Consider the following 24,666-nt stretch of genomic DNA (forward strand, 5'->3'; position numbering starts at 1 on the left):
ACTCCATTTCTCCGTGTTTTCCCCTGAACTCTCCGGGGCCTGTGTCGCCTACGGTCACAGCGAGAGGTGTGCCCGCTTTTAAGATTCATTCTGGTTTCTGGCGTCTTCCGGTCCATTTTGTACACTCTTAAAATGTTCAGGGGTTTAGTAATACCGCACTGCGGTGATCGGCGACGGCCTACGCCCAAACTGCAGGTGTCCGTGGACTGGCTTCGTGTCCACGGTCCACCTCTGCCTCCGCTCCCAATAGCAAAACAGCTTTAGGCAGAATGGTCGCTAGTGCTTCCTTTTTCCTTTTTGTTTGTTTGTTTGTTTGTTTTACCACTTACGAGATTCTTAAAAAGGGCCTGTGACCTTTTTGTATGCTTGCCATTAAGTCCAGGGAGACCCTATTTTCCTGACCAGATAATGATTTGTTACGTTCATGATCTGGGGGTTGGTTGGTTGTTGTTTGTTTTTTTTGCTTTTTGCAGGACAGAAGAAAATCTACTTATGATTGTTATTGCACTAACAAAAGTAAACACAAACAGGCAAAAGCAAAAATTGCCTCTTTATTCACTTAGACTTTCACCATATACTTAAGGAGCACAGTTTTTGTGCCTCCCTGTGTTTATGTTTGTGTGTGGAGGTAGGCGATGAAAACAGCAAAGGGAACGGCAATGCTTTTTTTTTTCCAGTATTAAAAAGAGCACGGTGATTCTAACATCACAAATCACATAAGATGGCAGAGTTAATAGCAAACGTATCAGTTACAACAATAAATGTAAATTGCTTAAAACCATCCATTCAAAGACAGAAATTCTCCAGTTGATTAGGAAACAAAACCCACTATATTATTAGAGTAGAATTCAGAGCAAGAAAAACTATCGAAGAGAATAGTCATTTTGTATTGTTAAAGGTAGAATCCTTTATATATATTCTCTCTATATATAGTATAAAGATACTACTTTGCTTTTAAGTTAGATAAGTAGCTCATGATCACACTCTCATTGCTTAAACGAAATGAAAAATGCAAACGATACTCTGTACCAGGCCCTTCCTTAGAGCATGTGTCCTAGGACTGGAATTTCGGGTTTTTTGTTTTTGTTTTTGTTTTGTTTTTTTTTTTAAAGATTTTATTTATTTGTCAGAGAGAGAGAGGAGAGCGAGCGAGCACAGGCAGACAGAAAGGCAGGCAGAGGCAGAGGGAGAAGCAGGCTCCCCGCCAAGCAAGGAGCCCGATGTGGGACTCAATCCCAGGACGCTGGGATCATGACCCGAGCCGAAGGCAGCTGCTTAACCAACTGAGCCACCCAGGCATCCCTGGAATTTCGTTTTATCTCTCCTGATACTGTGGAGCCATAATGCACCATTTAGTTTTCTGGCTTAGACACTTAGCCACATTCCAGCTGCAGAATACTTTTAATTTTTTATGGTATTTTCCCCAGTACTGTACACTTATTTTAGCTTCATCTAACTCAACAGCAGTTTGTTGTTTTGGAGACTTTACTGGACTCTTCAGGGAATTCCCCTTAGTTTTCATAAAAGCAATTACCTTGCATTAGAAGAAAAAAAAAAACCATTGGTTTGAGAAGAGAGTAGTCAGTGAACCATTTTTGATTCTGCATGCTCTTCTATAGCTCCCACACTTTTTTTTTTTTTTTAAAGATTTCATCCATTTATTTGACAGAGAGAGAGATCACAAGTAGGCAGAGAGTCAGGCAGAGAGAGAGGGGGAAGCAGGCTCCCCACTCAGCAGGGATGCTGAGGCAGATGCGGGGCTCAGCTCCATCCCAGGCCCCTGAGACCATGACCTGAGCCGAAGGCAGCGGCTTAATCCACTGAGCCACCCAGGAGCCCCTCCCACACTTTTAGAGCTAGAAACAAACAATTAATTTCCACTAAGGGAAAACTCATCAGAGAGCGATATCAACAAATGGCTACCATAACGTGGGATTCTTGGGAAGGCTTTTACCTATACAATAGCATTTGATTTTCATAATAACTCTGAGACTTAAGACAGACCATTTATTGCGGTAAAAATATATATAATAGGGGTGCCTGGGTGGCTCATTGGGTTAAAGCCTCTGCCTTCGGCTCAGGTCATGATCTCAGGGTCCTGGGATCAAGCCCCACATTGGGCTCTCTGCTCCGAAAGGAGTCGACTTCCTCCTCTCTCTATGCCTGCCTCTCGGCATACCTGTGATCTCTGTCAGTCAAATAAATAAAATATTTTAAAAATGTATATATATATATATATACGTATATATATATATATATAAAACAACATTTACCATTTTAAGCATGCATTCGTTTTTATCATTAAATTAAGTAATTACATAACAAGTACAACTGGCTTGAATAAGACTAAGGATAGACGTAACTGACCATAAGATCAACAGGAGAAAATTGTGCAGGTGCATAGAGAGTAGCCTTCTGCGCTGAGGGCTGAGTGTACCCTCAGGACAGAATTTATAGGGAGACAGAGAGCACAGTTGAATTCAGCAATGTGTTATGTAGGGGTTGGTTAGAAGAGCTCCTCTATGCACTCCTTATTGTGCTCCTTGAGACTAAAGTTCACAGGATACATTCCCAGATGCAGAAGTTCAGGTCCAAAGTGAAATACCTTTGAAATGGTGACAGATATTGCCAAACTGCCATTCAAAAAGGCAGTACAAATTATACATTACTACCAACACTGTGAGAGAGGCCACTTTCATACACGCTCCCAGTCCTGTTACCAAACCTCTTGATTTTTGCTTTCATCTATTGGATGGAAATGATATCTTGTTTTAACTGCCTGTCCTTGATGACTCCTAAAGTTGAGTATCTTTGTTTGAGTATATTTGAGTATGTATATTGGCTTTTTCCATTTTTCTATGAATTGCCTATTCTTATCCTATGAGTTTTTTTCCATTAGGTTGTTTATATTTTTTTTCCTGATTTGTAGCAACTCCTTATACATTTTGGATATGAATTTTTTTAATAGGCTCCATGCCCAGGGTGGAGCCCATCACAGGGCTTGAACTCATGACCTTGGATCAAAACTGGGCTGAGATCAAGAGTTGAATGCTTAACCAGTTGAACCACCCAGACACCCCTGGATATTAATTTTTAAAATGTGTTTGCAAATGTTCTCTCCCACATCATAGTGTAGGAGAGGCAATATATTATGGTGATCATCCATATGGGTACTAGAAGCCAACTGCCTGGGTTTGAATCCCAGCCCTGCCACTTCTTAGTTGTGTGACCTTGGGTAAGTTACTTATCACTATGTGCCTCAGTTTCCTTATCTGTGAAATGGCAATAACTATAACACCTCCCTCACCACAGAGGGTTGTTTTGGCAGTTATGTCTTCACTTCATGAGGTTTAATGATTAAATGAGCTAAGGAGCTGGGAAGAAGCTGACACTGAATGCTTACTATTTGCCACTTGCCTTCTGGCTTTTTGGTATGTTTTTCCATATAAAATTTTCTTTTTAATTTTTGTGAAAATTGGTCCATTTTTTAATTTATGCAAGCCAAGTCTTCTAGATGTTGTGTCTTATGAATAGGAGGAGAGAGGTACACTTTACAATGAAAAGGTAACAATTGTGAACTGCAATGACCTGGCTAACCAAATACAGATTTCGCCCTGCTCGCTGAAAGTAGTGTTCTTATGAAACCTTTCATAAGCCTAAATGGAATAAAGCAAAGAAGCAATTACCATTAATTTAAATGGAAAATTTTTTAGCACTCCCAGATGCCCCAAAATAACCTTTCTTAAGCTTTCCTGATTCCTTAGGACACATCTTGCTGACAAATGCCCAAAATAAATCGAGATAGAGCACAGATGCTCGCAGACACAGTTCAAAGGGCTAGCAGCTGATGCTGAGATTCTGAGAGTAATTCCCAGGACAGGAGCTTGGTGGGGCCACTCTGGTGACTTGGGGTGCCTGCTGCCTCTATGTAGTCTTGTTGCAAGACAAATGCTTAATGCTATTTTCACTTTTTATGTAAAAGTGGCCTAACCCAAACTTCCAAAAAGTGGCATATAAGGCGGGTAGATAGAAGTCAGAAACCAGATCTCAAGTCTCACACCTGTATACAATTCTGTAGGAGTGGGACGTAAGTGGACAAACGGAGTGCGATATAGGGAATCTGAAAATTACATAATTAGATTGGTTTACAATATTGGAACTGAACTTTGCACTCAGCTAAAGAGACGCTACCCCTTGAGGTAGCCATTATTCCGTGTGGTTGTTGAGCGAGTGGCAAATTACTAACCCAAATCGAGATGCTATGTGTGTAAAATGCACACTGAAACAAAGAATGTAATATTTTTTATAATTTTATATTAATTACAGGTTGAAGTGATAGTATCTTAGTTATACTAAAAATTCTTAAATATTTGCTATATATTATATATACTGGATGTACTGAATACATTAAAAAAACAAAGTCAGGGCTCTGTGATTGAAATCTGAGCCCGGGCCGGCCCGCCACACCTTGCCCCGCCCCTCAGAGTCAGCCCGGCCCCGCCCCGGTTGCTTCCAAAACCGGGGATGGCTGCCCTCTTGCGGTCTCTGGGAAGGGCCTGCTTCCCGCCCCTTCCGTGCGCCGCGCGCGTGCGCACTCGGCAGAACTCGTGGAGGTGCTCTGGGGTCCCGGTTTTCCTAATCCCCGGCGGGAACCTCCCGCGGAGGACCTGGCGCTCACGGGGAGGCCGGGGTTGGCCCGCCATGCGTTGGGGGCTGCACCGGCGCGGGCCGGGAGCCGCGGCTCTGGCCGCGGCCCGGAATTTATGGGTGCCGCCCCGCCTTCGTTGTCACCCGGGGTGGCGAGGGACGACGGGGAGGCTTTTGGTGCGGTCAGTCACCGGGGCCAGTAACCAGCTGCAGAGCTCGAATAATGGCAGATACCGGGACACGGTGCTGCTGCCGCAGACCAGCTTCCCCATGAAGCTGCTGGGCCGCCAGCAGCCCGACACGGAGCTGGAGATCCAGCAGGTGGGCAGGGAGGCCCGACCTGGCCGGGGGGCGGTGGGAAGACGGGCCCTCGCCGGCCGCCGCTCCGGGCGACCACACCCCTGGCGGGTGGGACCTGACCGGCAGGCCCTGGGCCCCTTTGGGCAGGCGCGTCGTGGCAGGGGCCAGTGGAAATCATCTGCTCCGCCCAGGGTTTCTTGCTCGGAAACCTCAGGGTGACTCCCTCAGAGGTTCCAGAGCCGAGTCTTGAAGAGGATGCTCACCTAGCAGCACAGCACTGACTACAAGTCCCATATTTTTTTAGGCCCCCAAAAGTTGCATTTGGACACTTTTCCAGTGGCGTGTGAAAGCAAATTAACATGGGCAGATATAAATACAAATTCGATGATGTGGGACAGTTGAAGCTTACTCTTGTGGTGTCAGTAGGCGCCTCGTTGGAATTCTGGCTTGTTTGCAGAGTAGAGTAGCTGTACTTCACTGCCTCCCAGCCGCCTTCCTAAAATCTGCATCTGTCTCCGGTCCTAGACTGAACTTTTTTTCTTTCTTTTTTTTTTTTAAGATTTATTTATTTACTTATTTGACAGCGAGAGAGAGAGAGAGATCACAAGTAGGCAGAGAGGCAGGCAGAGAGAGGAGGGAAGCAGGCTCCCCGCTGAGCAGAGAGCCCCATGCGGGGCTCGATCCCAGGACCCTGAGATCATGACCCGAGCTGAAGGCAGAGGCTTAACCCACTGAGCCACCCAGGCGCCCTTAGACTGAACTTTCTAAGGCAGATTCTCTTGTTAGCTTCTGTCGTTCCGGAGTCTTTAGGATCTCCGATAGTCAGCATACATTGGTGAAGTACGTTAGCTTAGCCTAAATCTTCTTAGGGCAGTTATCAGAGTTCTAGACTCTGTTTTATATAAACCTGTTTTGGCCATCTACTTTTTTTTCTTTTTAAAGATTTTATTTATTTATTTATTTGTCAGAGAGAGAGAGCGCGCGAGCCAGCGCAAGCACAGGCAGGCAGTGGCAGGCTCCCTGCCGAGCAAGGAGGGATCCCTATGTGGAATCGGTCCCAGGAGGCTGGGATCATGACCTGAGCGGAAGGCAGTGGCTTACCCCACTGAGCCACCCAGGCGTCCCTGTCCATCTACTTTTTTAAAAGTGTTTTGTTCAGTAGCATGGATATGCTAGGAACTGTAACAATTTCAATGCTTTCTGGCGTAATTTTCACACCAGCTCTGTGAATTGTCTATTACTACCATTTTTTTCAAATAAGGGAACAAGGCCATAAGGGCAAAGTGACTGGGCCAGGGGTGCACAGTAGGTGTGAGAAGGGCAGTAGGGCTTCAGTGAGTATTGTCGGGATTTGGAAGGTAGCAAGTGTTGAGGCCAAAGGAGAGCAAGAATACAGTGTCTGTGTGTGTGGGGAGGGGGTCTGGGGAGGGTCTGCGGGGGCTGGAATGTGGTCTACAGGCCCTTCAGCCTGGCTGGACTGAGGCCTGGAGGATGGGGTGTGCTCAGAGACTGGCCAGAAATTGGTGGTACTAACCTTTGTTGGGCCCTGTTTACCTTATAAAGAACTTAGGTTTCCATCTGAAGCCTATGGAGAAACTATTAAAAAGTTTCAGAAAATGAGGCCTCAGATGTGCATTTAATACCTCACCTTTGGGTTTTGGAATTGAATACAATGGTATGGGATAAGAAATAAGCAAATGCTGGCTGTTACTTATGGTAAGATTCAGGGAGTATGAATTTGGTTGATGTTTGGTTCTTTTTAAACAGAAATGTGGATTTTCAGAACTTTATTCATGGCAAAGAGAAAGAAAAGCCAAAACAGAATTTTGTCTTCATGATGGACCTCCTTATGCCAATGGTGACCCACATGTTGGACATGCTTTAAATAAGGTAATTGTAATTTAATTTGTAAGACTTGAGGGAAGAACCTTTATTTAAGTACACTTTACAAAAGAGTGTATTCTAATTTTATGACAATTATGTAAATTTGCATGGATGGTTAAAACTTAATGTATTTAAGTAGGCTCTTTACCAGCTTGGAGCCTAACAGGGGGCTTGAACTCACAACCCTGAGATCAAGACCTGAGCTGAGATGGAGTCAGACACTCAACCAACTGAGCCACCCAGGTGCTGTAAAACTAGAATGTCATAATAGAGAGCACCAATGAACAGTTTTAGTGCTGTGTAAAAAATAGCATCTCTGGTATTTGCTTTGAGCTTATTGTTATTTTACTCTAGTAAATATTTTAGTAAATAATTAGTGAGCACCTACTATGTACCAGGCATTTTTCTAGACTGGGAATTGCAGGGAACAAAACAGAGATAGATGAGTCTTGTCTTTATGGAGCTTATGTTCTCATCAGGAAAGACATGATAAGACAAGTAAAATATATATATTTATACATCTATTTATTTATATATAATGTTAGGTAGTTGCTGTAGACAGAGTATTTATTCTTACCTACTCTTAAACTTATATGTTTATTTATATGTTTAAGCCTAATAATCTCTAATGTGATGGTACTTGGAGTTGGGGGCCTTTGGGAGGTGATTAAGTCATGAGGGCCCAGGTCTTATTGGTGAGATTAGTGCCATTACAAAGAGACCCAGAGAGCTTCCTTGTCTCCCTTATGCCCTATGAGGTTATAGCGAGAAGCTGTGGTGGTATGTGAACCTAGAAAGCAGCCCTCACTGGACTGAATCTGCTGGCTTCTTGACCTTGTCCATTTTCTACTTGGATTGTTTGGGTTTTTTTACTGTTGTGTTTTGAGGGTTCTTTATGTATGTAGCCTAGGTATGAAACCTTTGTCAGATATGTGATTTGCAACTATTTTTTCCAGTCTGTAGTCTTTCATTCATCCTCTTAACAGGATTTATTGAAGAGTAAAAGTTCTTAACTTTTTTTTTTTTTTTTTTTAAATAATCTCTGCCCCCAGCGTGGGGCTCAAACGCATGACCCCAAAATCAAGGCACATGCTCTTCTGACTGAGCCAGCCATGTGCCTCTAAAAGTTCTTAATTTTTAAAATCTTTTTTTAAAAAAAGATTTTATTTAATTATGTATTTGACAGAGAGAGAGAGACAGCAAAAAACGGAACACAAGCAGGGGGAGTGGGAGGGAGAAGCAGGTTTCCGTGGAGCAGGGAGCCCAATGTGGTGCTGGATCCCAGGACCCTGGGACCATGATCTGAGCCAAAGGCAGACGCCCAACGACTGAGCCACCCAGGGACTCCTAAAGGTTCTTAATTTTGATGAAGTTCCGTTTATCAGGGTTTCTTTTTATGAATCATGCTTGTAGTGTCATAAACCTTCAAACCTAAAGATTTTCTCCTATATTTTTTTCTAAAACTTAAATTTTATATTTAAATCCATGATACATTTTGAGTTAACTTTTACGTAGGATATGAGACTTAGACTGAGGGTTATTTTTTTCCCTGTGGATGTCTGGCACCATTTGTTGAAAAGGCTTTCCCCAATGAGTTGCTTTTGTACTACTGTCAAAAATCATTTGGGCAAATATGTGTGGCTCTGCTTCTGGATTCTCTTTCTGTTCCATTGATCTATGTGTCTCTCCTGCTAATACCACAGTTTTGGTGACTGTAGCTACAGAATAAGTCTTGAAGTTGGGTAGTCTCATTCTTCCCATTTTATTTTCAAAATTGCTTTAGCAATGTCGGTTTCTTTGCTTTTCTAGGTAAATTTTAGAATAACTTTTTGACTTCAGTATCAAAGAAGGTTTCCCCGAGGAAGTGATCTTTAAGCTGAGTTTTGAGAGTACTAGCAGGTACCATCAGTTATGTGGGGTAGATAATAAAGAGCACCAGTATGCAATTTTTTGAGAGAACTAATTTTAGCACCCTCCCATTTTGTTGGGACATTAGTGATGTATAACATTGTATTAGTTTAAGGTGTATAACATGATGATTTGATATATGTATGTATCGCTAAATGAACACCACAGTTAACATCTGTAAACATAATTTTACTGCTTCTTTTAACTTGGACGCCTTTTATTTCTTTTTCTTGCCTATTTGCTCTCGCAGGACCTCCAGTACTATGTTGAATAGGAGTGGTGAGAGTGGTCACCCTTGTATTCTTTATGATCTTAGAGGAAAGGCTTGCAACTTTTCACTATTGAGTATGATGGTATCTGTGGGCTTATCATACATAGTCTTTACTATGTTGAGGTACATTCGTTTTATAACCACTTTCTTGAGCGCTTTTATCATGGAAGGATGTTGCATTTTGTCAGATGCTTTTTCTGCTTCTATTGAGATGATGATATGATTTCTGTCTTACCTTCCATTAACTTAGTGTTTCAGTTTTTTTGTGTATGTTGATCCGTTCTTGAATACCAGGGATAAATCCCATTTGCTTATGATGTGGCTTCCTTTTAAGGTACTGTTGAATTTGGTTTGATAGTATTTTGTTGAGAACTTTTGCATTTTTTTTTTAAGATTTTATTTATTTATTTGACAGAGAGACAGATCACAAGTAGGCGGAGAGGCAGGCAGAGAGAGGGGGGGAAGCAGGCTCCATGCTGAGCAGAGAGCCCGATGTGGGGCTCGATCCCAGGACCCTGGGATCATGACCTGAGCTGAAGGCAGAGGCTTTTTTTTTTTTTTTTTAAGATTTTATTTATTTATTTGACAGAGAGAAATCACAAGTAAGCAGAGAGGCAGGCAGAGAGAGAGGAGGAAGCAGGCTCCCTGCTGAGCAGAAAGCCCGATGTGGGGCTCGAACCCAGGACCTGGGATCATGACCTGAGCCGAAGGCAGCGGCTTAACCCACTGAGCCACCCAGGCGCCCCTGAAGGCAGAGGCTTTAAACCACTGAGCCACCCAGGCGCCCCAAGAACTTTTGCATTTTTATTCATTAGGGATTTTGGACTATAGTTTCCTTGTCATGTCCTCATCTGACCTTGGTACCAAGATAATGCTGGCCTGATAGAATGAGTTTGGGAGTATTCTCACCTCCTCAGTTTTTTGGATGAGTTTGAAAAGGGTTGTCATTCATTTTTTTATAAATGTTTGGTAGAATGAGTGAAGCCATATGGTCTTGGACTTTTCTTTGTTGGGATTCCATCTCCTTAACTTGTTACTGATCTATTCAGATTTTCTATTTTTTTCATGATTCAGTCCTGGGAGGCCAGCCTACGCGGGTTATCCCATCTCTTGGCACATAATTTTTCATAGCAGTCTCTTATGGTTCTTTGTATTTTTCATATATGGGTTGTAATATCTCCTCTTCGGTTTCTAATTTTATTTATTTGAGTTCTTTCTCTTCTTGTAAGTCTAGCTAAAAGTTTGTTAATTTTATCTTTTCAAAAAATCCACACTTAGTTTTGTTGTTTTCCTATTCTCTATTTCATTTATTTCTGTTCTAATGTTTGTTACTTACTTCTCTCTGCTAACTTTGGTTTTAGTTTGTTCTTTTCTAGTTCCTGAGGTGTAATGTTAGTTAGTCTGGGATCTTTCTTGCTTTTCAGTGCAGATGCTTATTGCTATAAACTTCCCTCCCAGAACTGCTTTTGTTCCATCCCCTAAGGTTTGGTATATTGTGTTTCCATATTTGTTTGTTTTGATATTTTTTTTTATCTCTTATTTGACCCATTGTTTTTTTTCAGAAATATTTTATTTTCCACATATTTGTGAATTTTCCAGTTTTCTTCCTATTGTTTTCTAGTTTTTTTACCTCGTGGTATGAAAAAATACTTTTTGTGTTCCTAATCTTTCCACATTGTTAAGGCTTGTTTTGTAGCCTAATATATGCTGCACCCTGGGTGGTGGTCCGTGTGCGCTTGAGAAGCATGTGTGTTCTGCTGCTCTAGAATGAAGTGTTCCGTATATGCCTGTTAGGTCCATTTGGTCTAAAGTATAGTTCGAGTCCAACATGTCCTTACTGATTTTCTGTCTGTATGACTGACCTTTCATTGTTGAAAATGGTCTATTGAAGTCCTCCCCTATTACTTATCTGTCTTCTTGTCTGTTTTTCTCCTCAGATCTATTAGTAGTTATTTAATATATTCAGGTGCTCTTGATGTTGGATGCATATATTTCTAAGACTGTTACATCCTCTTATATCCTCCTCCTGAGGAATTGACCCCTTTATCATTATGATGACCATGTCTCCTGTTAGAATTTTTGACTCAAAATCTGTTTGGTCTAAGATAACTATAGCTATGTCTTTCTCTTTGGGTTTCCATCTGTGTGGATCTCTTTTTCCACCCTTTCACCTGATCCCTCCCTGTGTCCTTAAATCTTATATGAGTCTCTTAGAGGCAGTGCAGTTGGGTCTTGTGTTTTCAGCCATTCAGCATCTATTGGTTGGTGATGTGATCCATTTACGTTTACGGCAGTTATTGGGCAAGACTTATTCATGTCAACTTGCCGTTTTCTGTTTGTTCCTTTCTGTCTTCCTTTGCGAACTGATGATTTTTTTCACAGCGGTATTCCTTGATGACCTTCTCTATATCTTTTATACATTTAGTGAAGTTTTCTCCTTTGTGATTACCGATAAAATATGGAAGTTTTGCGGTTCATAAGAGAATGGCTACGAAAGAATTCTTGAGACCTTTTTGGTTCAAAAAGGTGACTTTATTATAGCACGGGGACAGAACTAATGGGCAGAAAGAGCTTCCTTGGGGTTGTGAGGAGTAACTGATTATATACTTTTTAATTAGTAGGGGTTAGGGATAAGTGTAAGTCTGTAAGGAATTTGGAAGCAAGGAAGGGCTTGCTTGGAAGATTGGAAGGGCTTTCAGACCTTGAGGGGCTAGCTGCTCTTAAGGTTACTTTTAGTCTTTAATACAACATAAACGTTAAGGCACTAAGGCAGCCATGAGTTTCCTGAGGAAGGATGTTTCACGTATCGGTGAGCTGCAAGCTGTAAGGAGATTGGTTGATTGATGTGAAGTTTTTATTTATAAGAGAAAAACATGAGTCAGGGGACTCAAGGGAGGGGCAGAGGGAAAGGGAGAGAGAGATTCCCCACTGAGCGCGGAGCCAGTTGAAAGTCTTGATCCCAGGATCCTGAGATCATGATCTGAGCCAAAGTCAGATGTTTAAGGACTGAGCCACCCACGTGCCCCAGGAGATTTAATTCAAGCGTCATTTCTCTTGCCTTTGCTTCCCTCATTAATTACCATGAGGCTTACATAAAATATAACAGTCTTCTAAGCTAACAACAGCTTAACTTCACTCACATACAAAAATTCTACCCTTTTACTACTTTTTTTTTTTTAAAGATTTTATTTATTTATTTGACAGACAGAGATCACAAGTAGGCAGAGAGGCAGGCAGAGAGAGAGAGGGGGGAGCAGGCTCCCTAATGAGCAGAGAGCCCGACGTGGGGCTTGATCCCAGAACCCTGGGATCATGACCTGAGCCAAAGACAGAGGCTTTAACCCACTGAGCCACCCAGGTGCCCCCCGCTTTTACTACTTCTAACACATTTTGTTTTATGTTTATATGTTTTGATGTCACAATTTGTATCTTTGTACATTGTGATATACTAACAAGTTATTGTAGCTATAGTTATCTTTAATACTATCTTTAATACTCTTTTAATAATATCTTTAATACTCTTTTAATACCAAAGTCCTTTGGGCTTTATTTTTTTAATTAATTAATTTTTTTTTTAAGAGGGAGAAAGAACGTGTTTTGGAGGAGGGGTGTAGGGAGGTGTTGGGAGGGGCAGAAGGAGAGGGAGAGAGAGAATCCTAGGCAAGCTGCACACTCAGAGCTGAGCCTGATGCACGACTTGATCCCACGACCCTGAGATGATGACCCAGGCGGAAATCAAGAGCTGGATGCTTAACTGACGGAGCCACCCACATGCCCCTGTGCTTTGGTCTTTATATTAGAGTATGGCATAAATGCACCAACATATTATACTATTGGGATATTTTCAATTTGACTATATACTTACCTTAATTTTTGTGTGTGTGTATTTTCCTGGTGGTAAATCGCATCCATTCATTTCAGCTTGAAGAGCTCCTTTCGGAATTTCTTGTTTGGTAGGTTTAGTGATGATGAACTCCCTCAGCGTTTGTCTGTTTAGGAAAGTCTTTATCTCTCTTTCCTTTCTCAAGGAGAGCTTTGCCAGGTGAAGTATTCTTGGTTGGAAGTTTATTTGCCTCATTTTGAATGTGTCATTCTACTCTGGCCTGCAAGGATTCTGCAGAGAAATTTGATAGCCCCACGGGGGAGGGGGAGTCTTGTAATTGACACGCTTTTTTCTCTTGCAGCTTTCAAGGTTTTTTGTCTTTGATTTTTGACATTTTTATTATAGTGTGTCTTTAAGAAGATCTCTGGGTTGCCATTTGTTTGGGAATGTATGAGCTTAGTAAACTTGAATACGCAAATAGCTCCCCAGTTTTAGGATGTTCTCAGCTGTAGTTTCTTTTTTCTTTTCTTTTCTTTTTTTTTTTTTAAAGATTTTATTTATTTATTTGAGGTAGGGAGAGAGAGAACAGGAGCAGGGGAGCAGAGTCAGAGGCAGAAGCAGGCTCCCTGCTAACGTGGGGCTTGATCCCAGAACTCTGGGATCATAACCTGAGCCGAAGGCAGCCGCTCAGCTGATTGAGGCACCAAGGCACAGCCCCTACAGTTTCTGTAAATAAACTTTCTGATTCTGTTTCTCTTTCTTTTCATTTTGGGATTCTCATAAAGCATAGATTTTTTTTTTTAATGGTTTCAAATTAGTTCTGACTGCTTTTTTTATTCCTTTTCATTCTTGTGTCTTTTATACCTTTGACTGGATAATTTCAAATGATCTGTCTTTGATTTCGCTGATTCTTTCTTCTGATGGGTCATGTGGGCTGCTAAAACTCTCCGTTGAATTCATAGTTTAGTCACTGTGTTCTCCAGCTCCGAAACATATTGTTGGTTCTTTATTCTTTTCTGTTTCTGGATTGAACTTTTCATTTTGCTCTTGTGTTATTTTCCTGATGTTGTTAAATTGTGTGTTTCTGATCTCTTGTTGCTCTTGGAGCATCTTTAGGACAGTTATTTTGAATTGTTTGTCAGGCACTTTGTGGATCTTCCTTTTTGTGTATGTTTATGTGCGTTTCGCTAGAAGTTTACTTTAGTTCCTCTGACAGTGTCATGTTTCCTTGATTCTTTGTGTTTCGTGTAGCCTTATGTAGATGACTATGCATTTGAAGAAGCAATCACCTCTTCCAAAGTTTACGGAAAGATATTTGACATGGGAACATGCTGGAGTGTGCTGTGGTACAGGGTGCAGTGTGTGAAGGTGTGTGCCCATTCTGGGTTAGGGATGGGGCTGGTGTAGTATCTTGTCTACTTAGAGAGTTAGGATCCACATCAACAGCAGTATGATCATCGGTGAAATCTGTGGAGGGTTTGCCGTGGGAGTATGGGCTGTTGGGGAACCCAGCCGTGCTTCAGGTCCATTGGCCAGAGATCAGGGCAGGTGGTAGCAGTGGCCTAAGCCAATGATATGCCCATGCTTGGTTTTGGGGGCTGGCTGCAGGTCCCGATGTGGTGGTAGGGGTCAGCTGCAGACATAGGCAGTGGTGACAGTCAGAGACAGGAGCAGTGTCCAGGACCACCTTTAGGCAAATAGTCAGTTCAGGGGCCCTGGCTGTTGGTGTCTAGAACTGTAACTGCTGTGGCGAGCCACACGCCTATGCATGGTGATAGAGGTTGGTCACGGGAGTTGGGGCTGACAGCACACAGGTCAGTGAAAGGAATCGGGCAGATCCAGACCTGTAAACAATTTTGGTGGTCTTGGCTGTCAGCATGCATTTATGGGACTCCTGGGGTAGCTGCAGGTGCTGACAGCCATGCAGGTGAGGGGTGGGAGTCAGGGTTGGATCCGGGCCTGTGGGGACAGCAAGCGTGGGAGCCTTGGTCGTTGGCATGTGGTTGTATAGCTGCAGAGGTGAGCCTCGTGCATGTGCACAGCAGTGGATGCTGGTGATGAGAAATATTTTCTTACATGTCTTACAGGTTTTTTGTCATTGTTGTTGAAAACTGGGCATTTTAGATAATATATTCTAATAAATCTGAATAATTACCTCTTGGATCCCCTTCTCCCTCCTGGCTTTTTATTAAAAGCAATAGAGAAAACAGTTGGAAATTTTCAGAGGAAAACAGACGAGTTTTGTCTGAAAATTACCAACTGTTTTCTCTATTGTTTTCCACAACACTCTGGGGCATAAACTGTCCTGTAGTCTAATCCATCAGATTTGGGATCCTTCCGAGTATTCGGTCCTGGTGTCAGTGTTTGATGCTCCTTCTGATCCAGGAGGGCTCCTCCCAGTGGTCTCTTCTGGTTTTCTCCTGCAAACTAGCCGACTTACGTTTTAGCCTGTGTCATCTTGGATCAATGAACCTTCTTCCAACTGCCTTTCCTATAGCCTCTGCTGTTTTATACAGACCCCTCAGGCCTGAGGTCTATGCTCTGTTGCTGGGAAGGGATTAGGAGTTACTTGTTTTGATTTACAGCCTATTCCTCCCCTCAGAGAAAATCTCCCAGCCAGGGTTCTGGGGCCGAGAGTGGGGACAACTGTATACTTCTCTGTGAGAGATACCCCTACTTTCGGAGTTGAACACTTGTAGGAGAGTCAGTCTGTGGTCTTGACCTGCCTTTCCTGTTGTGGAACCACCATGTACAAATCTGGACAAGTGAGATCGGAGCCTTAGTATTCCCAGCAGACTTGAAGCCAAGGTAGAGTTTCTCTTCCAGGAGTGGGAACCGAGTGGAGGAAGGGTGTCCCTTACCTCTTGACTGCACTTGCCTGGAACTTGGCTTCGGGAGCAGTTGGCTGGGGCAGGGTCATAAATACGGACATAAATGCTTGCTGAGGAAGACAGCCCCTGAGCTGGGAGCTGGAGCGAGAGGGAGCCTGTGCTCTTAGCTGCACTGGTCTGAGTTGATCATCTGCCTGTCTGAGCTGGCAGGCTGCAGAGAGGGAATGATCTTGGTTCACATGCCACAGACTCTCACTTTTCTTACCAAATTTTTATAGATTTTTTCTCATGCACGTGTTTCTTCATCTGCTGTACACTGTTAGTGCCATTTCCAGGAGTTTTACAGGTTGGGTTTTAAAATTATTTCCCCAGTTTTACTGGGAAGTGTGGCCATGTAGTTCATTGCGCTGTCATGCCCAAAGTCAGACTCTGTTTCATTGAATTTTCTCTTTTCTTTTCTGTTTTTAATTTTATCAAATTCTGCTTTTTGTTATTTCTTTGCTTCTGCTTGCTTTGTGTTCACTTGTTCTTTTTGTAGTTTTTTGAGGTAAGATTTTATGCTTTTGAGCAGGCTTTTTGTCTTTTCTAACATACGCATTTTATTGCTATACATTTTTGTTAGCACTCTGTAGCTTGTGTTCCACAAATTTTGATATGTTGTATTTAGTTTACATTTGTATTCAGTTCATTATATTTTGAGATTTCTCTTGAGAATCCCTCATTGGTCCATGGATTGGTTAGAAGTTTGTTTGCCTTTCCATCCCTTTACCCTCCTGCATTCATGACTTGTCTTACATATTTCCTCACATACGTTTCTGTTTTGGTAAGACAGTGTTTGATAGTTATTTTTTCAGCTTTGAAACATAAGTTGAAGATTTGAGTAAATAGAAAGTTTATGGTATTTACCCACGTAACTCTGTTTACCATGTTCTTTCTTCCTTCTTGATATTTCCACATTCCTTTCTTGTTTTCTTTCTGTTTAGAGAATTTCCTGTAGCCTTTCCTTAGGGTAGGTCTGCTGGTCAAAAATCATCTTTGCTTTCTTTCATCTGATAATGTCTTGAGTTTCCTTTTATCCTTCAAGTATATTTTTGCTGCATGTAAGATTTTTTTTTCCTCTGACTTTTTTTTTTTTTTTAAAGTTTTGTTTAAGTATCTCTGCACCACGTATGAGGCCAGAACTCATGCTCCCAAGATCAAGAATCTCATGCTCTTCTGGCTGAGTTAGCCAGTTGCCCCAATCTCTGATGTCTTTTAAGACATTTACATTTTCAAAAGTTGAATGAGGAGGTCTCTTGGTTTGGATTTCTATGGATATTTCATGTTGGACATCATTCAGCTTCTTGACTTTTTGTAGATTTATGTCTCCCAACCAGTTTGCAGAGTTTTTGGCCCTTACTTTTTCGTTACCCTTTCAGGGTGGCAGTGACACCAGTGTTAGATCTTTTGTGATAGTCCCACAGCTCCCTGATTTTCAGTTTTTTTCCTGTCTTTTCTCGTCTTTGCTTTTTAGATGTAGTACTTATCATTAAGTCCTGAAGTTTAGTGGTTCTGTCTGTCCCCTCCATTCTGCAGGCGAGCCCATCCACTGAATTTCTGTCTTAGTTATTGCTTCACTTTTACAGTTATTTTCACTTTTAAAATTTACATTTGATATTTCAGTTATACCTCTATTTAAAATATACCATTTACTTTTTCTCTTCCTACAAATTCTTTGAGACTTTATTTTTTCATATTTTTCAAGTGTGTTCACAGTGCTTGCTTAACCACTTTTATCATAGTTGCTTTAAAATCTTTTTCAGGTTATTCTAACATCTCTGTCATCTCAGTGTTGCTATCTATGGACTTTCTTTTTTTCATTCAGATTCAAATCTTTAGTGTGGGTATGATGAGTGAATTTTTATTGAAACCTTAACATTTTTGTATTGTTTGGGAGTCTGGATCTTCTTTAAGCATTCTGTTTTAGCAGCTTTTACTCACTGACACCTCTCCAGCAGAAGGGGGTCACTGTCTCTGGCTACTGCCAGGTGGGGGCAGAAGTCCACATTTCCCACTCAACCTCTTCTAACCCTAAGGCAGGGTAGGGGCGGCTCCTTCTTACTGCCTAGCGGGATAGCTCTCCTTCCCCCTAAACCTCCACTGTTACTCCCCAGCTAGAAAGTGCTAGTGTGTCATGTTACTGCTCTGCGTGGCCTCTTCAGATACCAGGGGAAGAGGAGGTGGCCTTGTTACCACTGGGCAGTGGTGAACATCCCAACTCTACACTAAGCCTCCTCTGAGCACCCGAGGGGAAACAGAGGTGCCTCATTGCTGCTGGGTAGAGATGGAAGTCCAGGCTGCCTACGTGATCTCCACTGAGACTGTAGACAGGGTCTCATTGCCACCCACGGGGATGTAGTCCCCACTTGCTACTTGATTTTTTTTTTTTTTTTTTTTGACACCATCCTGGCCAGGGAGGAGGGCTGAGGGTGCCCTGTGACAAATTTGCAAAGGTGAAAAGTCTAGGCTCTTCATTCAGCTTTTGCTTGAAGGAGTGCCTGACTGGATTAGAGCAGGTAGGCTTAACTTACATTGGTAGCCCACACTGGATGTCCTTAGTGGGACCTGATTAAATAAATCAAGTCTCTAAAATAAACTAAGAAGGGAAATCAGTTAGAGAACTATACCTAATGAAGAGGTCTAGTGTTTTAGTAAGAATTTTGTCAATGATAGAGTTAACTGTGATATTCTATACTTTAAGGACATTATAAATTCTGCATTGATTTTATACTATTTCTTAACTGTATATAACTCAGGTTATTCATGTTAATAATGTTTTTAATAAGTAAAGCAAATTTATAACTGACATTTTTACTCTGGTTTTTAGGAGGTCAAAATTGTTTCTTAGAAAGGTAGTAGAGGCTGCTTTTCTGCATATTCCAACTTCACAAATTCCTTTTCTTAAAATATATTTTATTTATTTTATAAGTAGGCAGAGAGGCAGGCAGAGAGAGGGAGAGAGAGAGAGAGAGAGAGAGAGAGAAGAGGAAGCAGGCTCCCTGCTGAGCAGAGAGCCCGATTTGGGACTCAATCCCAGGACCCTGAGATTATGACCTGAGCCGAAGGCAGAGGCTTTAACCCACTGAGCCACACAGGCGCCCCCACAAACAAATTCTTAATTCTGGGCATAATGTTTTTCACTTTGAAATCTTTTATTTGATTTGTTTTCTGGAGTTAATGGCATTTTAAAACTTCAAATACGTGTTACTTTTGTGTTTATGTAGAACTTAATAGGTTGTTTTGTTTATAGAAATCCTTTTAAAATTGGGCTTTCTCAGTGTTTTACTATGATATAAAGGAATATAACTAAGGCAAACCATAAGAGACTCTTAATTATAAGAAACAAGCTGAGGGTTGCTGGAGGGGAGGTGGGTGGGGAATGGAGTAACTGGGTGATGGGCATTAAGGAGGGCACATGATGTAATGAGCACTGGTGTTATATGCAACTGATGAATCACTAAATTCTACCCCTGAAACTAATAACACACTATATGTTAACTAAATTGAATTTAAATAAAACATTTTTTAAAAAGGAATATAACTAGGTCACATGCTTTATGTATGAATGATGATTATCATCTTATCTTTGCAGATTTTGAAGGATATAGCCAATCGATACCATATGATGAGAGGTTCCAAAATACATTATGTTCCAGGCTGGGATTGTCATGGGTTACCCATCGAAATAAAAGTATTATCAGAACTTGGTGGAAAAGCTCAGAATCTTTCAGCTGTGGAAATTAGAGAGAAAGGTAAATAGTAAATAATATCTGTTTCTGTTTTGAAATGATTATTCTTAAATGCTGGTTCCTTGGAAAAGCCACGGCTAAATCAAAGAGAGTTTCTGTTGTTTTTTTGTTTTTGTTTTTTTGGCTATAATGGGATTTATTAGAAACCAGGTTTTATCATAGCAAATTCAAATCCTGTTTAATTGACTTTTTTTGTGAGAACTTATGTTCAGAGACTGAAGGAAATATTGGGAATATTTCCAAGTCCATTTTTCAGTTCCTTGATCTTCATATTTGTGAAATTATTATTGTGCTCAGTGTTTTCACTTACTTTCCTGGCTGGAACTCGTTGTCCTATTTTGAGTGCTAGACGAAAAGTCAATTCTAAAATACATATATATATTTTTAAAATTAATCTTATTTGATCCTTCAGTAGATTGGGTCAGGGAGGAATTTTGTGTTCTAAAACTATTATATACTTAGATGTTATTGTGAAGATTTTTTACTTCACTGTAGAATGTCTTAGTATTGGCTTAAGCTAGATGTACTGACTACTTTTTTTGTGTGTAATGAAATAAGAATCATTCTCTTATCTTAAATTAAGAAGTATGAGAATAATTTTTCTAGTTTATTTTTTTCTAAATGTAAGGTCGTTATATAAAGTCTGGAAAGTATTTTTAAAATTCTAATTAATTTTAGAATTTTACTTATCTTCTGAACACCTTTAACTTTCAAAATAATTTTCCTATTAAATACATTTTATGGGGGTGCCTGGGTGGCTCAGTGGGTTAAAGCCTCTGTCTTTGGCTCAGGTCATGATCCCAGGGTCCTGGGATCGAGCCCCGCATTGGGCTCTCTGCTTGGCAGGGAGCCTGCTTCCCCTTCTCTCTCTGCCTGCCTCTCTGCCTACTTGTGATCTCTGTCTGTCAAATAAATAAATAAAATCTTAAAAAAAAAATACATTTTATGGTATGCACACTGTGTACAATACCTCCATTTAGAGACCTACATACTAAACTAAACCATGTTTAAGAGTTTGAATTTATTGGTTTTCAAATACTTTTCTCTCTTAATTTTTTTTTTTTTTTAGCTAGATCATTTGCTGAAGCAGCAATTGAGAAACAGAGATCAGCATTTATTCGTTGGGGAATAATGGCAGATTGGAATAATTGCTACTATACATTTGATAGAAAATATGAGGCCAAACAGTTGAGAGTTTTCTACCAAATGTATGAGAAGGTAATGAAGTATTCTTTTTCCTTTGAGTATGTTAAATTATGTGTTATAAAATTCCAGCTTTCATATAATATATTTGTCTTTTATAGGGCTTGATTTATCGATCTTATAAACCTGTGTTTTGGTCTCCCTCATCAAGGTATGTATGTGTTTTTAGTAGTTAAAGTGGAGACTTTTGTGAGTCCCTCAAATATTTATGTCTAATATTCTTAAATCTTAGGACTGCATTAGCTGAAGCAGAACTTGAGTATAATCCTGAGCATGTCAGTCGTGCAATATATGTAAAATTCCCTCTCCTGAAACCTTCTCCCCAGTTGGTGTCTCTCATAGGTAAGATTTATTGTTGCTTGTGTTTGCTAAAGTTACAGAATTGTAACATTTGCTAGCATATTTGCAATTTTATTTTCACAGATGGTTCATCTCCTGTTAGTTTTTTAATCTGGACCACCCAGCCTTGGACAATTCCAGCTAATCAAGCTGTTTGTTATATGCCAGATGCAAAGTAAGTATATCACTCTATTTTTTGTTTTATCCACAAATAAGATTGATTCCATCATTAGCATTATTTTGGATTTATTTCATCTCATCCTTCTCTTAAAATTTAGTGAGTTATAATTTAGTTGTGATGTTCATAGATTTTATTAAGCTTTAAATGATTCCATTGAAGGGGCGCCTGGGTGGCTCAGTGGGTTAAAGCCTCTGCCTTCGGCCCAGGTCATGATCTCAGGGTCCTGGGCTCGAGCCCACATCGGGCTCTCTGCTCAGCAGGGAGCCTGCTTCCTCCCCTCTCTCTGCCTGCCTCTCTGCCTACTTGTGATCTCTCTTTCTCTGTCAAATGAATAAATAAAATCTTAAAAAAAAAAAAATGATTCCATTGAAGACATCATTTCCAGCTTTTTTGAAAAGCGAAACAAATATGGGGCGACTGGTGGCTCAGTCAGTTAAGCATCTGCCTTCAGTTCAGGTCACGATCCCAGAGTCCTAAGATCGAGCCCCACATTGGTTTCCCTGCTCAGTGGAGAGTCTGTTTCTCTCTCTGCCTCTCCACCCCCGCCCTATCCAGGCTTGTGCTGTCTTGCTCACTCTCTCAAATAAAAATCTTTAAAAGAAAAGAAAAGAAAAATGAAACAAATGTAACAGATGAAGTTCTTTGAAAGTAGTGCTTTTTTTGATCATGAAATTTGTTTTTCCAAAATGATGTAAAACATTTAAAAATATTATCTATGGCCTTTCTTTTTTCATTATTAGTAATTTTCTCTTAAAATTTTATTTTAGGTATGCTGTTGTGAAATGTTCCAAATCTGGAGATCTGTACATACTTGCTGCAGATAAAGTAACACCTGTTGCTTCTGCTTTGGAAACAACATTTGAGGTTGTTTCAACATTTTCAGGTAAAGGTGTATAGATATTCTGACCATCACAATTATCAGTATATCCATTTGATTTGAGTTTACTACTTTGCTGAATATTTTGCATTGTGAATCAAAACATTGATTGGCCTCTACCTTTCTAGAATATATTTTACATTGATTACAGTAAAGGAAAATATATACATTAAACATGATAGGAGTTCAGAAAATATGAACACTGACAGAAGCACAACAGTATTTCTGGCAAATATCCAATTAAAATTAGGTAAATGCCGTTTGAACAATGTAGAATGTACAAATATCCTTTTAAAATTTTATTCAAAATTAAATCACTAAAAATTAACCTTTATCTGATTCAATCAAAAGTACAAGGAAGGAAATAAATATATTTTTTTGGTATATGATTTTAATGAGGAAACTTAGTAAATTCTGAGAATTATTCTAAAGATACACTTCTATCAGAAGAATCCTTAGTCTGGGGGCACCTGGGTGGCTCAGGGGTTAAGCCTCTGCCTTCGGTTCAGGTCATGATCTCAGGGTCCTGGGATCGAGCCCTGCATCGGGCTCTCTGCTCAGTGAGGAGCCTGCTTACCCCCCTTCTCTCTCTCTGCCTGCTTCTCTGCCTACTTGTGATCTCTGTCTCTGCCAAATAAATAAATAAGATCTTAAAAAAAAAAAAAATCCTTAGTCTGTAATTTGGGACTTCTAAAGTATTGACTGGTTTTGAAATATAATTATTAAAATCTAGGAGAATTTAAAATCACCTTTGATCTTTAGGGATCATACATCTTTGAGTTTCTTGAGTTTCTTACTTAAAAAAAAAAAAAAAAAATCACAGGGCACCTGGGTGGCTCACTTGGTTAAGTGTCCAACTCTTGGTTTTGGCTCGTGTCTTGATCTCAGGGGTGTGAGATTGAGCCCTGTGTCAAGCTCCACATTCAGCTCAGAGTCTGCTTGAGATTCTCTCTTCTTCTGCCTCTCCTCTTTCTCCTTGTGCTCTCTCTCTTTCTCTAAAATAAATAAATACATTTTAAAAAACCACATGAGTAGAATGAGTAGAGATACCCCAAAATGGAAGGATTGTCTAGCTAAATTGAGAAGCCCTCTAAATATATCATTTCAGATACAAGCCAGTTAGAAGGTTAAGTAATCTTAACAAATATAAAAAGGGTTTTATGTCAAAAACAGGAAAGAAGCTACAAAATATTTGATATTTAATACTATTTGGTCCTTATTGGTACAATAAGTAGGTTATTGGATTTGGCATATTCTTTATTCCAAATCCCCTCCTACCCCTTTTTCAAGTGCAGAAGGTGTTATAGACTTCATTGACAAGTTAGATGTTGTTGTAGACGCTGAATGGCATTCTCACAAGGTTTTGGAGAGTGCTCAGGTAAAATTTTAGATCACCTTTCTGGATTGGGTAATTGTTTCAGATTATTACTGTCAGAGAATCATTAGGTTGCCATTTTGAGCCACTGCATTTCAGAGGAGTAGATACACTTCTCATCTGTAGCAAAATAAATTGATGACAGTTAGCTTATTACTTATTAAGTAGTAGGAATTTTGAACAGCTGACGTGGAATAATTTGTGTAGAATAGATTTGTCTTTTTAGAAAGATACAAATTGTTTTTTATTGATCACTCAGATCTTTTTTTTTTTTTTAAGATTTTATTTATTCATTTGTCAGAGAGAGTGTGCAAGCAGAGGGGAGCAGCAGGGGAGGGAGAAGCAGGCTCGCTTCTGAGCAAGGAGCCCGATGTGGGACTCAATCCTAGGACCCTGGGATCATGACCTGAGCTGAAGGCAGATAGATGCTTAACCAACTGAGCCACCCAGGCGTCCCTATCATTAAGAGATCTTTGTTGGGAGGTGAGGGAGAGTATTAAGTAGTAGATACACTAAGTATGGGGATAAATGACAGTTAATACATGAAATTTACTTCATCCTGACCCTTTAATTTCCATACTAAAAATCCATGAAAAGTACAACGTACGGTCATGGGGATTGGCCTTGCTTATGAATCTAATTTAGAGAAAGTAATCAGTGAAAACTAAACAGTAGATTTCTCTAAAAATCAGTGTTGACAGTTTTCTTCTTTAACAGCATTATGAATTATCTTGGAAAAAATGCATCCTGAAGTATTCAAGTTTTTTCCTAATAACTCAGGTATTTGAAATAGAAGAAATAAAGTGCCAAGTCATCTAAGTCAACCAGTGAGAAGAGCTTGTGATTTTTTTCAGAAAAGGGAGTTACCTGTTATCAATTATAAGGGATTGTTAGTTTTTCTTAAGCCTTTTACTCACTGTGCTATTTTAACCAAAATGAAATCAGCAACAGAGTTATCTATGAAATGTCAAAGTTACAAGATTTTTGTTGTTCTAGTGCTATTGAATGGGTTACTTTTTATTGCTCTACAGCTGGAAAAGAGGATTATGAAAGTGGAGACATTCCTCTATGAGGACAGATTTTTTTTTTAAGTTAATATTATTTAGTTTGGGAGAATGAAGGATGATTTGTGGGGAAGATCTTAGGAGTAAAGGGGCCATTGGCATTTCTTTAATTATTGAAGAAGAGTAGATATGATAACACACTTACTTAGTACATGTTAGTAAATGTATAGGTAGA

The 24,666-nt window shown here is 40.2% G+C and overlaps 1 protein-coding gene across 1 annotated transcript in view; it reads left to right on the forward strand.

The window, feature by feature from the left end:
* The first annotated feature begins 4,583 nt into the window (after positions 1–4,583).
* Positions 4,584–24,666, forward strand: part of IARS2 (isoleucyl-tRNA synthetase 2, mitochondrial) — a 60,367-nt gene continuing 40,284 nt past the window's right edge. The window contains exons 1-8 of the mRNA XM_047703649.1: positions 4,584–4,968; positions 6,715–6,837; positions 19,296–19,455; positions 20,522–20,670; positions 20,757–20,806; positions 20,888–20,997; positions 21,079–21,169; positions 21,943–22,058. Coding sequence (XP_047559605.1) covers positions 4,702–4,968; positions 6,715–6,837; positions 19,296–19,455; positions 20,522–20,670; positions 20,757–20,806; positions 20,888–20,997; positions 21,079–21,169; positions 21,943–22,058 — 1,066 coding nt within the window. The 5' untranslated portion in view covers positions 4,584–4,701. The remainder of the gene's footprint in view (positions 4,969–6,714; positions 6,838–19,295; positions 19,456–20,521; positions 20,671–20,756; positions 20,807–20,887; positions 20,998–21,078; positions 21,170–21,942; positions 22,059–24,666) is intronic.

This window comes from Lutra lutra, chromosome 15 (assembly GCF_902655055.1).
Source record: "Lutra lutra chromosome 15, mLutLut1.2, whole genome shotgun sequence".
NCBI lineage: Eukaryota > Metazoa > Chordata > Mammalia > Carnivora > Mustelidae > Lutra > Lutra lutra.